General features: G+C 40.4%; 1 protein-coding gene across 1 annotated transcript in view; it reads left to right on the top strand.

Moving 5' to 3' along the window:
• Positions 1–1,956: 1,956 nt before the first annotated feature.
• The window catches only part of LOC145822926 (putative laccase-9), a 60,374-nt gene continuing 46,958 nt past the window's right edge, over positions 1,957–15,372 (top strand). Inside the window, exons 1-2 of the mRNA XM_082921492.1 lie at positions 1,957–2,187; positions 3,015–3,166. Of these exons, the coding sequence (XP_082777618.1) occupies positions 2,065–2,187; positions 3,015–3,166 (275 nt within the window). The 5' untranslated portion in view covers positions 1,957–2,064. The remainder of the gene's footprint in view (positions 2,188–3,014; positions 3,167–15,372) is intronic.

The following is a 15,372-nucleotide window of genomic DNA, read 5'->3' as shown; positions in this document are numbered from 1 at the left end:
ATTTATTTTCAATATGAATCATTCAATTATTTCCATAGTGAAATCAATGGAAAAAAATTAGTATTTTAGTCATTAAACCCAATTAAATTATGCATTTTAGACAATTCATGTATATATACATTGATTTTAATGATTTAAATATTATTTTTTTGGTTAATTTTAATTAAATAAAATATACAAATGATTTAGATTCAAAATAAAAAAAAATTAAATTTAAATTGATAAAATTAAAAATTCATAATTTATTTTGTTAAAAGTGTAAAACTCTTTTTTTTTTTAATTGCTCCAAATAATTATTTATAACAAAAGAGCATAATTACTACTTCCATTGAATTTGGGCTTGTCTAAATTGTTCGAATTTGTGCATGCTGATCGTCTAGACAAGCATCCGGGCGGATGTCGGTTTGATACATTAGTTGACAAGGGTAGTAGTCATGGTTAACAAGAGTGATAACTGCAATTGATAAGAGTAATGCTGATTGTCTAGCTGATTGTCTAGGAGATCATCCGGTCAGATGTCCAACTTATATAAATTAGACAATTAAGGCGAGTTCAAATTCGGTGAATCAATTATTTTTCATAACAAAAATACATAAATAAATTGGGTTGCCCCATGGGGTTAATGGATAAACCCAATACCTAAAACCCATATATTTTTTTTTTTTTGAATGAAGCTTGAGACCTCCAGTGGGGGTGTTAGGGGTCTCCTGTGATTGGCTCAAAGGGTGTTGGGGGTCTCTTGTGATTGGCTCAAAAAATAGTTTTTTTGTTTTTTTTTTTCTTTGTTTTCAGCCAATGGCAGGCCGACATGTGGCATGGCGGGGGGGGAGGTGTCACTGGGGTCCCCAGCATTGCTGTTTTTTTCCCGCCAACATACAACGGCGCCTATCCCTTCCATTTAACGCCAGCGTCATCCCAACTCCACCGCCCATCGCCACCATCTCCTCTCTCATCCACCGCTCAGCGCCACCATCTTTCGCCCTCCTCCACCGCAGAGATCCGACATCGGGTGGCTCCTCCGTCTTCCTTAGAGTCTGCCGCAGTGATACCAAAGTATCGAAGCAAAGTGAAGTGGAATCCAAAAACGGAGACGACTGTGCCGAGTAATCCCATGGGTAATCAATTTCTAGTTGTTGTGTTGATTTTTGATTGATTTCCATTTGATTTCTTGAGAGAAATCTTAGAAACCAATCGCGTTCCTGGAGCTGGTTGATTTTTAGTTGGTTTTTTAGATTCAATTCCTGTTTGATGTCATTAATTTTTTTATTCAATTTCTTGAGAGATGTTGGGTTAGGGGGTGATAAGAGTATTTGCATAAATTGAAAATTTTAATTTTTAAACAGAGCATAATAAAGGGTAAAAGAGTAAAGTTTAATGTCTCTGTTTACTCTGTCAATTTTACTGATTGCAGGGAGTTAGTGTAATTATGTAAAAATTACGGGGAACTTGTAATTTGGCATATCTTTGGGGAGGTTATTGTAATTTATCTAAATAATGTTAATATCTCAAACAATTCTATTTGCATGTCATATTTTATCTCAATACACATTATTTGTGCCGTTCATATATCAAGAATCAAATGTTCGAATATCAACTTTTGAATTAAAATCTTTTTTAGCAGTTAATATCCAAACAACTGATTTTTATTATGAAGTTGATATCCGAACGTTTTTTTTTTTTTTTTTTTTTTTGACAATTGATATCTGAACCGGCACAAATAGTGTACACTGTGATAATGTGTGGTATGCAAATAGAATTACCCAACATTTCACAATTCCAATGCTCTGCCTGCACGGTCCAATCAAACTCAAACCAAACACAAGTCGTTCTGTCCGAAAATCCCCATGCATGCTTCCACCTACATATCAACATGTCAAACTCAACCGCTAGTCCACTAAAATTAACAGCCAGACCCTTGACTCCAAGATTGTGAAAAAGGAAAACAATATATAGCTCTCTCTCTTCTATATATCTACTTGGTACAAAACACTCACTAATAGTGCTTTTGCTTTAGCTTCACCACTTTGTGTCAGTGAAAAGCTTAAACAACTAGCTAGGGGTTCCATGAAGGTGGGAACCCAGCTTCCAGATTCTCAATGGGGGCTTGTTTTTCTAAGTAAAATGCTTCTCCTTCTCTACTGCATGACTGGCATGGTCAATGGAAAAGACCACTTTTATGACTTCGTGGTGAGTCATTTTCCTACCTCATTGATCCAAGCACACAGACAAATCGACAGATTGAGGCGTGCACATGGACAAACCTCACACATTGTTTATTGTCCATCGTGCATTCATTTGGCGATGCATAAATTAGGGTTATAAATGAGTGAATTGAGTTAAATAGTTAATTATATAACTTTGTTTTGAAAAATTAACCATGCATGAAAAAGGTCTTTGAGTTTAGCTTGTTTATTTTTTGAACCATTTTTGTTCTAGTCGATATGAATGCTCTAGTAACTTTGAATTTTTAGATAGTCTCAAAGTGTTCATTAGTTTGTCGAGTTGAATTTGAGCTGATCTCGAAAGATTATCAAGTTTCAAATTGTTTTCAACCTTTGCTTCTACATTGAATGACCATTTAGCTAGTTGAGCAATGCAAGTAACCAAACTCGAATAACCTAAAATATTTTATAATAGTAACATAAATGCCAAACTACTATTTTTTTTTTTTTTTTTTGATCAGCAAAAAAGAACCTTTATTGATGAAAAACCATACAAGAAATGAGATTACATCAAATAAAGGGAAGGAATTTGGTGAGGAACCAAACCCGAAACGAAGAGGATCAAAACAGAACAGAAAAACAGCACACACAGCAGTAGGAAGGTCTACTATTGCATACAAGAACCTAAGCCAAAAACAAATCAACATGCAAGCTTAACCCTTTGCCAAACTACTAATTGATGCTTAACTTCAACTTTTTGTTCCTGGGTTGGAATATTTTTATTAGTGATTTATGAATTTTGGTGTGCAGGACATTGACAGTAATGGTGTTTGTCTTTGTTTGTGCATGCAGCTAAAGGAGACTAACTTCACAAAGCTTTGCATCACAAGCAGCGTTTTAACCGTGAATGATAGCTTTCCAGGGCCAACCATTCATGTGCGGAAAGGGGATACAGCTTTCGTCAATGTTCATAATCATGGCACTTACGGGGTCACAATTCACTGGTACCTTTATTTGTCCTTTTCTCTCTCTAACAAACGGGCATTTTTCCATTTTTCTTTTTTCTTTTTTTACAATATTTTTTGGCAATAATTCCTCTTTAAGTTCACTATATGCATTATAAATCTTGTACATTGTGGAGCAATACTTGTACATGTGAGTGAATAAAAAAATGTGATGAATGTACTTAGAAGCATGGTTTTAAAAATCGGACCGGACCGGCCGGTTCAACCAGTTGAACCGGTGACCGGATGGGGTTCCGGTCCGGTCGACCCTCTTAAACCGGCCATTTGAAAAAACCGGCCTATTTTTTGAAAACCGGTGAACCCATCGGTTAAACCGGTGAACCGGTCGACCCGGCCACGGGTTGATTGAACCGGTCCGACCTCTTTTTTTTTTTTTATTTTCTTTCTTTCTTTTCTCTTTCTTTCTTTCTTATTATATATATATATATATATATTATATATATAATAAAAATTTAATTGAAAACTCTCTTTTAAGGGTCTCCTCTTGTGAAGAATCCCATTGAGAGCTTGAAATTATTATGAAAGCTTCTATCTATTTATAAGAAAAAAATTCTTCCAAAAAACTCAAGAAATATATGTGGGATTCAATCAAATTCATTGGAGGGAAACTTAAAATTTGATATCCCTTCAAAAATTTTGCTCTTCTTTCAATCAAAGTGTTTGAATTAAAATCATTTGGAAGGAATATTAAATATTTAAATTCTTCTTCCAAAATGAAAATTAATAATATTTTTAAATATATTTTTATATTTTTTAATAAAAAAAGTATTAAGAGAAATATTTAAGATTATTAAAATTTTTAATTTATAATTTTATTACTTATATTTTTATTTAAATATAATTTTAATATATTTATGACGTCACGGTTCGATTCCGGTTCAACCCGACGGTTGAACCGGTGACCCGTCCACCCGATCATTTTTCCGGTTCATTCACCGGTCCGATTTTTAAAACATTGGAAGTTCTATGATCTGCACCGTGTTTGAATTCTTAATTACATAAGTACATAAAAATAAATTATATTCATAAAAGTTTCACATGTTTTTTTCGGTTGCATGATGAGTTTTGATCCATTCAAACTTCAGTTGGCTGTCCCTTTATGTAACTTAATGTTTTAAAAATCGGACCGGTGAATGAACCGGAAAAATGATCGAATGGACGGGTCACCGGTTCAACCGTCGAGTTGAACCGGAATCGAACCGTGACGTCATAAATATATTAAAATTATATTTAAATAAAAATATAAGTAATAAAATTATAAATTAAAAATTTTAATAATCTTAAATATTTCTCTTAATACTTTTTTTATTAAAAAATATAAAAATATATTTAAAAATATTATTAATTTTCATTTTGGAAGAAGAATTTAAATATTTAATATTCCTTCCATATGATTTTAATTCAAACACTTTGATTGAAAGAAGAGCAAAATTTTTGAAGGGATATCAAATTTTAAGTTTCCCTCCAATGAATTTGATTGAATCCCACATATATTTCTTGAGTTTTTTGGAAGAATTTTTTTCTTATAAATAGATAGAAGCTTTCATAATAATTTCAAGCTCTCAATGGGATTCCTCACAAGAGGAGACCCTTAAAAGAGAGTTTCCAATTAAATTTTTATTATATATATAATATATAATATATAATATATAATATATATATATATATATATAGTAAGAAAGAAAGAAAGAGAAAAGAAAGAAAGAAAATAAAAAAAAAAAGAGGCCGGACCGGTTCAATCAACCCGTGGCCGGGTCGACCGGTTCATCGGTTTAACCGGTGGGTTCACCGGTTTTCAAAAAATAGGCCGGTTTTTTCAAATGGCCGGTTTAAGAGGGTTGACCGGACCGGAACCCCATCCGGTCACCGGTTGAACCGGCCGGTCCGGTCCGGTTTTTAAAACCATGGTGTAACTTAAAAAAGAGAAATATATGTCACTCATTTTTCATCATCATTTTTGTATTATGATTAATTCCTTATTTGAAATTAAAAAGTTAACGAAGATAAATAATATTTTTTCATATATTTCAATGACATAAAATAGTGAAATTATATATATATATATATATATTTATATATATATATATAAGGAATTAATTTGACACAAGCGGGTTTGACATGTAAATGTGAAAATGCGATGAAAAAAAGGTTGTGATGGAACATTACTCCCATGTGAATATAAATAATCTATGGTGCTCAACCATATTATATATATAACACCTATTTGTAGACGTCCTCGAACGTCCTGGGGAGGGATGAGCCCCCCGTTCCGTTCGATATCGGGCTCACTATAACTCAAGACTCTCAAATTGTCACGGTTCTTAATCTGAACCAAAGAGTCCAAATCCGGCAAATCGTTTTGAGAAAATAGATTTTTAGAAAAGAAGTGCCAAACATGGACTGCTTTGCCAGATACAAAGTCGCCACCTAAATATTTTATTTTGGGAAATTTAGGAAACCCTGACTCGTTGCCTAAGGCCACGTGTCCGTCATCACCAAAGTTGCCTCGGCTCGGGAACTTAGGTACGATTGGGGAAGGTCACTTCGTGAGCACCCCCGCTCGCCCGATCAAAGATCGGCCTCTACTAACCATGATATCAAGTTTTGAAAACATGGTGTGTTCTTATTCCGATTATTAGTCTAGATTTACTATGTGATGCGCACAGCATATAAGTATAGATTGGATCACCTGAATTGGAACAAAACGTTTCATGTTTGTTTATTTTGAAAATGATTTGATGGTGCTACCCGCAAGTAGGCTAAGACGTGGATTTGTCACCCTCGGGTGGGCTTAGAAAATATGATTTTGCCACTATCTAGTGGGCTTAAAACACACATTTGATGAATTGTTCCAATCCAAATAACCCAACCTTCACCCACAGGCATTCAAGCAGTTTATATCACATAAGCACATAGCCTCATGGTAAGCATGCTATCATGGCATTCACTCACACGCATGCAAGGATGCTAAAGCGTAAAACTTACCGAGTACTCCAAGCCAAAACAGAAGCTAATTAGAAATCCATGCATGATCCTAATTATACAGAAATGCCTAATGCAACACATACAAAAATGCAACAATAGCAGGCTCGGCTATTCTAAACATGGCATATGAAATGCTACAGCTAACATGTATTCAACTTGAAATTGAAAATACAATGCAGTTAGTATGATGCGCCGAGCCTGGTGCATGCAAAACAGATGAATGAATGCAAACATGCTATCATACTGTATGCTAATTAAAACATGCCCTAATCTAACCATTATAAGCGGGTAAATAAAAGGGAGAAAGACGTGGGGTTGGAAGACATACATCACACACACTTACACTTATTACAACATTGCCCTCGTGCAGAGGGTCTGAATAAATAATACAGTCCCGAATAAATAATTACAGTCCAAATAATTACAAAACCCTAATTAATTAACAAATTAAATTAGGAAAGCAATAAATTGGCATGCAAGCCAGGGACTGCCTCAAATCTGCTCCGGATGATGAATGATGCATGCTCGGGTTGCCTTGTGCGGAAATCCACTGCGATGCCCCAATTAGCCTCTTTTTGCAATTGTTCTTGGAATGCATGCCAAGCTTCGGAAGGCTGTCGATTTTTGATTTGCTGCAACAGAGAGCAACAAAGGGGCATGGCAAAGTATTTTCACATATGTATGCATGACTACTCTTTAGGGAGTGTAATCCTCGGTCCTCGTGCCACCAATCGCGCATATCGATGCATGATGGCCGAGGAGTCGAATTGCACGACTCAATATGAAATGAATGCACATATAAACACAACAAAACCTAAACTCCATCATGGATAATCCGGAGTGTCGGTGACTGGGAATTGAGACACGTTCCGTCACTCGGAGTACGAAACGTACCTCGTTTCCCGTGCTCGGGCTAACCCCTATCCCAAGCACAACGCAGTATGCATGATATGCATGAATGCGGCTAAGATACAACCTAACATGCACAATGCTATGAGATGGCATACACAATGCACGAGATAACATGGCATACACAATGCGCTAACATACAACCTAGCATACACAATGCTATAAAATGAAATGGCATACACAATGCGCAATGGACTTACACCAACATGAGTGGACCACAGCCACACTTACATCAGTAGCCATGAGATGAAAATGAGATACTCGAGATGCGTGCACACATGCACGCAAACCGAGGACCGAACCTAAGGCACAAATGCCACTCTAACAAGACATGGCAAGGCATGGAATATGACATACTAGCATGCAAATTTCAGTAACAAAATATGATGCAAAACAGCCCCGAAACATGGCAATATGGCACCCGATGCATGGAATGGCCCCGAAACACAAAACCAGGCATACGCATTGGCCTATAGCTATACAAAACATGTGTTATTTGAACATGAAGTGTGAAGACAGATTCAAGGCAGTCCCAAAAAAAGAATATTTACAGTTTTAAGTAAGGCCAAACAATGAACACAAATAGGACTAAGCTGGCATGCAAAAATGGCCCCGTAAGAGAGGTAATGAAGCAAGTAGCAGCTTCTGGCCCTAAATGGCCAAGAGCCCTTCAACAAAGTTGAAGAGGGGCTCAAAATGAAGTACTTTACAGTTTACAACAAGCCACGGATCTAAACACAAACAGGCCTAAAACAATGTGCAAGAAATGGGCCAAAAGGAAGACAAAGAAGCAAGTGATGGTTTATGGCCTCAAATAGAGGAGGGCCCTTCAACAAAGTTTAATAGGGGCCCAAAACATGGTATTTTACAGTTAGTGACCAAACCCAAAACAGTGCACATGCAAGCTTAAAATACTATGCAAAATAAGGCCTGAAAAGAGGTTTAAACACAAAGAGCAAAAAGGGAGCTTCAAAAAGCAAAAGTTCATTGATCAAACATGAAGAGGGGGTCAAAATAAGGCTATTTATAGTTCGGATCAGAGCCTAAAAATACAAGCACAAGGGGCTAACAAAACATGCAAAAATAAGGCCAAAAGAGGGATAAAGAGGCAAGTGACAAAAGGAAGCCTCAAACAGTGAAGAGCGCTTCAACAATATTGAAGAAAGACTCAAAATAAGCCACTTTTCAGTTTATAACTAAGCTCAAAACAATTTAAAAATGAGCCTAAAATACTATGCAAGAAAGAGGCATACAAGAGAGGTAAAGAAGCAAGTGTTAAAAGGAAGCCTCAAACAGGGAGAGGCCCTTAAACAAACATGAAAAGGAACTCAAAATAATGCTATTTTCAGTTAGGGTCGGAGCCCAAATATGCAAGAAAGTATAGCTTAGATTGTATGCAAAAATAGGGCCAAAAAGAGGAGAATGAGACTTACCCTTGAAGAACCATTCTTTGACAGCCTTTGGACCAAGTTTGGGTGCTCCTAAGCTCTGAAGGACAGCCTCAAGCTGCTGGTATGGAGTATGGAGGCCTTGTACTATGAGGTGTAGTGTAAAATGGTGTAGGATTTGAAGGATTTTGGTGCTTGGAGTAGAGAGGGAGAGAGATCTAATGCAAGAGCCTAAAACAAGTTTTTGTAACCCCTCAGATGGGAGCTGGAGGTGCTGTTATATAGGCAAAAGAGTGGAGAAAAAGGGGGAAAAATGGGGGGGGGAAAGGAATTCAAGTTTCCCCCCAAAAGTGCAGCCCCCCGGATACAAAATCTAGGGGGAAACAGAATATATTTCTGTAAAGTACCTAGAGAGAGGATCATGGCCGGCCGGTTTCCTAGGGTTTAGGTGGCCGGCCGGCCAAGGGTCAAAAGGGTCAATCATGATTAGTGGCCGGCCACCCCAGATTGGTGGCCTCCCATGTGTGCACAACACAACCATGTGGTCAAAAACTAGAGAAAGTGAACCAGGAGAGAGAAAAGGTCATTTTTAGAAGGGGTTCAAAAGGGTCACACACAATTACTGGCCGGCCATGTGATATTGGTGGCCTCCCAGGTGTGTACAACACAAATATGTGGTTTAAGGCTGGAAAAAGTGGCCTTAGGATGGTCAACATTGGCTTCCAAGTGAGAAAAAACGGGCGACGGAGGGCGATAGAGGAATAAAACTGGTTTTCAGAACAATTACTGGTCTCTCACCCTTCTAGGACCTTCTTAACAATGAAGCAGAGGTCCCTGCCAAAAATGAACCCAAACCGATGCAAAATGAAGGTTCGGGGGCCGAAACGTGCAGCCCGAGGCCCTGAAAACTAACTGTTAGGCACCGGAAGTGGTGTTCGACCACGAAGTTGGTCTCTCGAGCCACAGTGTCCCTCAAAAGGGAGCAAATAAGATGCATGCCAAAAACCGGAGCAAACGGAGGTGGTTAAGCGGTCCTGAACCGAGGCACACGGCCAACGGCTCCGAAAAATCGGAAACCGGACTCCAAACGGGCAAAATGGCCTACGACCACGAAACGTAGCCTACGGCCACTGAGAGATGATCTACGAGACCTCTCCCTCCCTTCGGGAAGAGAAAACAGAGAAAACAGAGCCTGGTTCGCAAACCTAGGCGAAGCATGAAAGAGTCCGGAAGTTTGGAGGCAAGGCTCGCAGTCGAGACTCTAAAACCTCTGAACGAGCACGATATGCAACATCACCAAGCGCTCAATTGGTGACGTCTAAGTCTTAAGGTCGGTCAAAAATGGGGTGTCTACAGTTGCCCCTCTTTGACAGAACTCGGAAGTCATAAGTGACGGGAGTGAATGTCAAAACCCAGAGACGACCCATTTTTGACAAGGCTGAAGACTTAGACGAACAGGTGAGATAAACAGAGATGTGCCCGCAGGCGTGCTCGCAGGCAGGGGGCTATAGACACCCCATTTTTGACCGACCTTAAGACTCAGACGTCACCGATTGAGCGCTTGGTGATGTTGCATATCGTGCTCGTTCAGAGGTTTCAGAGTCTCGGCTGCGAGCCTTGCCTCCGGACTTCCGGACTCTTTCATGCTTTGCCTCGGTTTGCGAACCAGGCTCTGTTTTATCTTCCCAAAGGGAGAGAGAGGTCTCATAGATCATCTCTCAGTGGCCGTGGGCTACGTTTCGTGGTCGTAGGCCATTTTGCCCGTTTGGAGTTCGGTTTCCGATTTTTCGGAGCCGTTGGCCGTGTGCCTCGGTTCGGGACCGCTTAACCACCTCCGTTTGCTCCGATTTTTGGCATGCATCTTATTTGCCCCCTTTTGAGGGACACTGTGGCTCGAGAGACCGACTTCGTGGTCGAGCACCACTTCTGGTGCCTAACAGTCAGTTTTCGGGGCCTTGGGCTGCGCGTTTCGGCCCCCGAACCTTCATTTTGCATCAGTTTGAGTTCATTTTTGGCAGGGACCTCTGTTTCATTGCTAGGAAGGTCGTAGAAGGGTGGGAGGCCAGTAATTGTTCTGACAACCAGTTTTATTCCTCCATCGCCCTCCGTCGCCCGTTTTTCTCACTTGAAAGCCAATGTTGACCACCCTAAGGCCACTTTTTCCAGCCCTAAACCACATATTTGTGTTGTACACACCGGGGAGGCCACCAATATCACATGGCCGGCCAGTAATTCTGTGTGACCCTTTTGAACCCCTTCTAAAAGTGACCTTTTCTCTCTCCTGGTTCACTTTCTCTAGTTTTTGACCACATGGTTGTGTTGTGCACACATGGGAGGCCACCAATCTGGGGTGGCCGGCCACTAATCATGATTGACCCTTTTGACCCTTGGCCAGCCGGCCATGGGGAGAGCCGGCCGGCCACCTAAACCCTAGGAAACCGGCCGGCCATGATCTTCTCTCCAGGTACTTTACAGAAATGTATTCTGTTTCCCCCCATATTTTGTATCTAGGGGGCTACACTTTTGGGGGGAAACTTGAATTCTTTTCCCCCCCCATTTTTCCCCCCTTTTCTCCACTCCTTTGCCTATATATCCAGGCCCCCCAGCTGTGTTTTAGAGGTTACAAAAAATTGCTTTGAGGCTTTTGCATTGATCCTCCCTCTCCTTCTCTTCCAAGCACCAAAACCTTCCAAACCCTACACCATTTCTACACCACCACCTAGCACCACACCACCACCATCCATTCCAGCCATTTGGAGCTGTTTTCCAGAGCTAAGGAGCCACCAAACCTGGTCCAAGAGTTGTCAAAGACTTGGTCTTCAAGAGTAAGTCTCCTTCTCCTCTTTTTGGCCCTATTTTTGCATACCATTTAAGCTATACTTGCTTCCATTTTTGGGCTCCGAACCTAACTTAAAATAGCATTATTTTGAGCTCCTTTTCATGTTTGTTTAAGGGCCTCTCCCTGTTTGAGGCTTCCTTTTAACACTTGCTTCTTTACCTCTCTTGTATGCCTCTTTCTTGCATAGTATTTTTGGCCTATTTGTAAACTGTTTTGAGCTTGGTTATAAACTGTGAAGTGACTTATTTTGAGCCCTTATTCAACTTTTTGAGGCTTCCTTTTGTCACTTGCCTCTTTATCCCTCTTTTGGCCTCATTTTTGCATGTTTTGTTAGGCCCTTGTTCTTATATTTTTGGGCTCTGGTCCGAACTGTAAATAGCCTTATTTTGATCTCCTCTTCATGTTTGATCAAGGGTCCTTTGCTGTTTGAGGCTCCCTTTTTGCTCTTTGTGTTTAAACCTCTTTTTAGGCCTTATTTTGCATAGTATTTTAAGCTTGCATGTGCACTGTTTTGGGTTTGATCATAAACTGTAAAATTTCATGTTTTGGGCCCCTCTTCAACTTTGTTGAAGGCCCCTCCTATATTTGAGGCCAGAAACCATCACTTGCTTCTTTGTCTCCCTTTTGGCTCATTTCTTGCACAATGTTTTAGGCCTGTTTGTGTTCAGATTCGTGGCTTGTTGTAAACTATAAAGTACTTCATTTTGAGTCCCTCTTCAACTTTGTTGAAAGGATCTTGGCCATTTAGGTCCAACAGTTGTTACTTGTTTCATTACCTCTCTTACAGGGCCATTTTTGCATGCTAGCTTAGTCCTATTTGCGTCCATTGTTTGGCCTTGATTAAAACTGTAAATATGCTTGTTTTGGGACTGTCTTGATTTTGTCTTCACACTTCATGTTCAAATAATGCATGCTTTGTATAGCTATAGGCCATTGTGTGTGCCTAGTTTTGCGTTTCGGGTTTCATTTCATGCATCGGGTACCATATTGCCATGTTTCGGGGCTGTTTTGCATCATATTTTGGTACTGAAATTTGCATGCTAGTATGCCATATTCCATGCCTTGCCATGATTTGGTAGAGTGGCATTCGTGCCTTAGGTTCGGTCCTCGGTTTGCGTGCATGTGTGCACGCATTTCGAGTGTCTCATTTTTCATCTCATGGCCTCTTATGTGAGTGTGGCTGAGGTCCACTCATGTTGGTGTAAGCCCATATTGCATTGTGTATGCCATTTCATTTCATAGCATTATGTATGCTAGGTTGTATGTTAGCGCATTGTGTATGCCATGTTATCTCGTGCATCGTGTATGCCATTCCATAGCATTGTGCATGCTAGGTTGTATATTAGTTGCATTCATGCATGTCATGCATATTGCATTGTGCTTGGGATAGGAGTTAGCCCGAGCACGGGAAACGAGGGACGTTTCGTACTTCGAGTGACGGAACGTGTCTCAATTCCCAGTCACCGACACTCCGGATTACTCATGATGGAGTTTAGGTTTTGTTGTGTTTATATGTGCATTCATTTCATATTGAGTCGTGCAATTCGACTCCTCGGCCATCATGCATCGAGATGCGTGATTGGTGGCACGAGGATCGAAGCATGCATACATTTGTGAAAATACATTGCCATGCCCCTTTCCTGCTCTCTGTTGCAGCAAATCAAGAATCAGTAGTCTTCCGGGGCTTGGCGCGCTTTCCAAAAAATTATTGCAAAACAGAGGCTAACCGGGGCATCGCAGTGGATTTCCGCACAAAGCAACCCGGACATGCATCATTCATCATCCGAAGCAGCGTCAAGGCAGTCCCTGGCTTGCATGCCAGTTTATTGTTTTCTTAGTTAATTTGGTAATTAATTAGGATTTTTGTACATATTTGGACTGTATTATTTATTTGGACTGTAATTATTTGGGACTGTATATTATTTATTCGGACCCTCTGCGCGAGGGCAATGTTGTAATAAGTGTGCTTGTGTGTGATGTATATCTTCCAACCCCACGTCTTTCTCCCTTTTATTTACCCGCTTATGATGGTTAGATTAGGGCATGTTTCAATTAGCATACAGTATGATAGCATGTTTGCATTCATTCATCTGTTTTGCATGCACCGGGCTCGGCGCATCATACTAACTGCATTGTATTTTCAATTCCAAGTTGAATACATGTTAGCTGTAGCATTTCATATGCCATGTTTAGAATAGCCGAGCCTGCTATAGTTGCACTCTTGCATGTGTTGCATTAGGCATTTCTGTATAATTAGGATCATGCATGGATTTCTAATTAGCTTCTGTTTTGGCTTGGAGTACTCGGTAAGTTTTATGCTTTAGCATCCTTGCATGCGTGTGAGTGACTGCCATGAATAACATGCTTACCATGAGGCTATATGCTTATGTGATATAACTGCCTGAGTGCCTGTGGGTGAAGGTTGGGTTATTTGAATTGGAACAATTCATCAAATGTGTGTTTTAAGCCCACTAGATAGTGGTAAAATCATGTTTTCTAAGCCCACCTGAGGGTGGCAAATCCACGTCTTAGCCTACTTGCGAGTAGCACCATCAAACCATTTTTAAAAAAATAAACATGAAATGTTTTGTTCCAATTCAGACGATACTTGTATGTTGTGCGCATCACATAGTAAATCTAGGCTAATAACCGGAATAAGAACGCATAATGTTTTCAAAAATAGATATCATGGTTAGTAGAGGTCGATCTTTGATCGGGCGAGCGAGGGTGCTCACGAAGTGACCTTCCCCAATCGTACCCAAGTTCCCAAGCCGAGGCAACTTTGGTGATGACGGACACGTGGCCTTAGGCAAACGAGTCAGGGTTTCCTAAATTTTCCCAAAATAAAATATTTAGGTGACGACTCTGTATCTGGCAAAGCAGTCCATGTTTGGCACTTCTTTCAAAATCTGTTTTCTCAAAACGATTTGCCGGATTTGGACTTTTTGGTTCAGATTTAGAACCGTGACAAATTGAGAGTCTGAACTGTAGTGAGCCCAATATCGAACGGAACGGGGGACTCGTTCCTCCCCGGGTCGTTCAGGGGACGTCTACAGGGGCAAAATGCAAAATGGTATACACAAGGCCAGATGCGACTTGATGATCATGCAAATGCGGCAAGCTGTAATGAAGCAAGTATTCGTAAATTGATGCAACAGTTTTAAGCAAGAATGCAAAGCAACAACTACATTTCATGCAGTTAGGAATGCAGAGAATTATTCAATTCTCGTCGCGTCTCACACGGAGAAGATACGATACCTGCGCGATCCGTTTGGTCGCACCAGTTTCAAATGAACCGTGCATACAATATCGTGCCTGTAAAAGAAAGAAACTCAACGAGCACAACAGATCTAACAACATATGTTCAATGTGATATCGAATGCAGACAATTGCGGTGTTGATGGAAAAGTGCATCGCAATGCGGGAAGAAACGCACATGGCAACGCTAGTTTAAGCACGGAGGCTCGGTGATATCAAAGAGACGTGCATAACAATGCAAGTATGTGCATGAGAATGCAAGTTATGTGCATGATAACGCAGAACAAGCGTAAACCCGGATGTATGTTTGTCACAAAACAACGAGCAAGGAAATGCGCGTTTCGGCGAGGGCGACTCGATCGCGGCCTCCGGTCCACCTCCCGGAGAGGTTACAACATTTTCAAAAGGATATATCTCACTTTCGACGAGTAATGATGAGACACGCATCGGAAGTTGAAGCTGAGGTTCCGGCGGAGCAATTTCGCGACAGAAAGTACACCTCTCTTGTACTTTTTCAGGTCCTGGGGACTCCAATCCTCCCCAAAATTTGCAGGGACCTTGGGGGGCATGTGGGGAACACCACCGGCCATCTTTATTGGGAAAGGGAGGCCACCGGCCAGTTTTTGAAAAGGAAATGGCCGGCCTGCCAGAAAAAGTGGCCGGCCGGCCACTTTGCCAAATTTCGGGGCTATTTTGTACTTTTACCCTCCTTTCTTTAAATATACTCATCCAAACACTTCGTGCTCACAAGTGCAGCTCCGAAAACATCTTCTCTAGCTTCCCAAACCATTTTCTCCCTCAGATCT

This window comes from Camellia sinensis, chromosome 3, assembly GCF_055761805.1.
Source record: "Camellia sinensis isolate YWXY chromosome 3, ASM5576180v1, whole genome shotgun sequence".
NCBI lineage: Eukaryota > Viridiplantae > Streptophyta > Magnoliopsida > Ericales > Theaceae > Camellia > Camellia sinensis.
The sequence above is the reverse complement of the archived record's forward strand: the minus strand, read 5'-3'. Positions and strand labels throughout refer to the sequence as shown.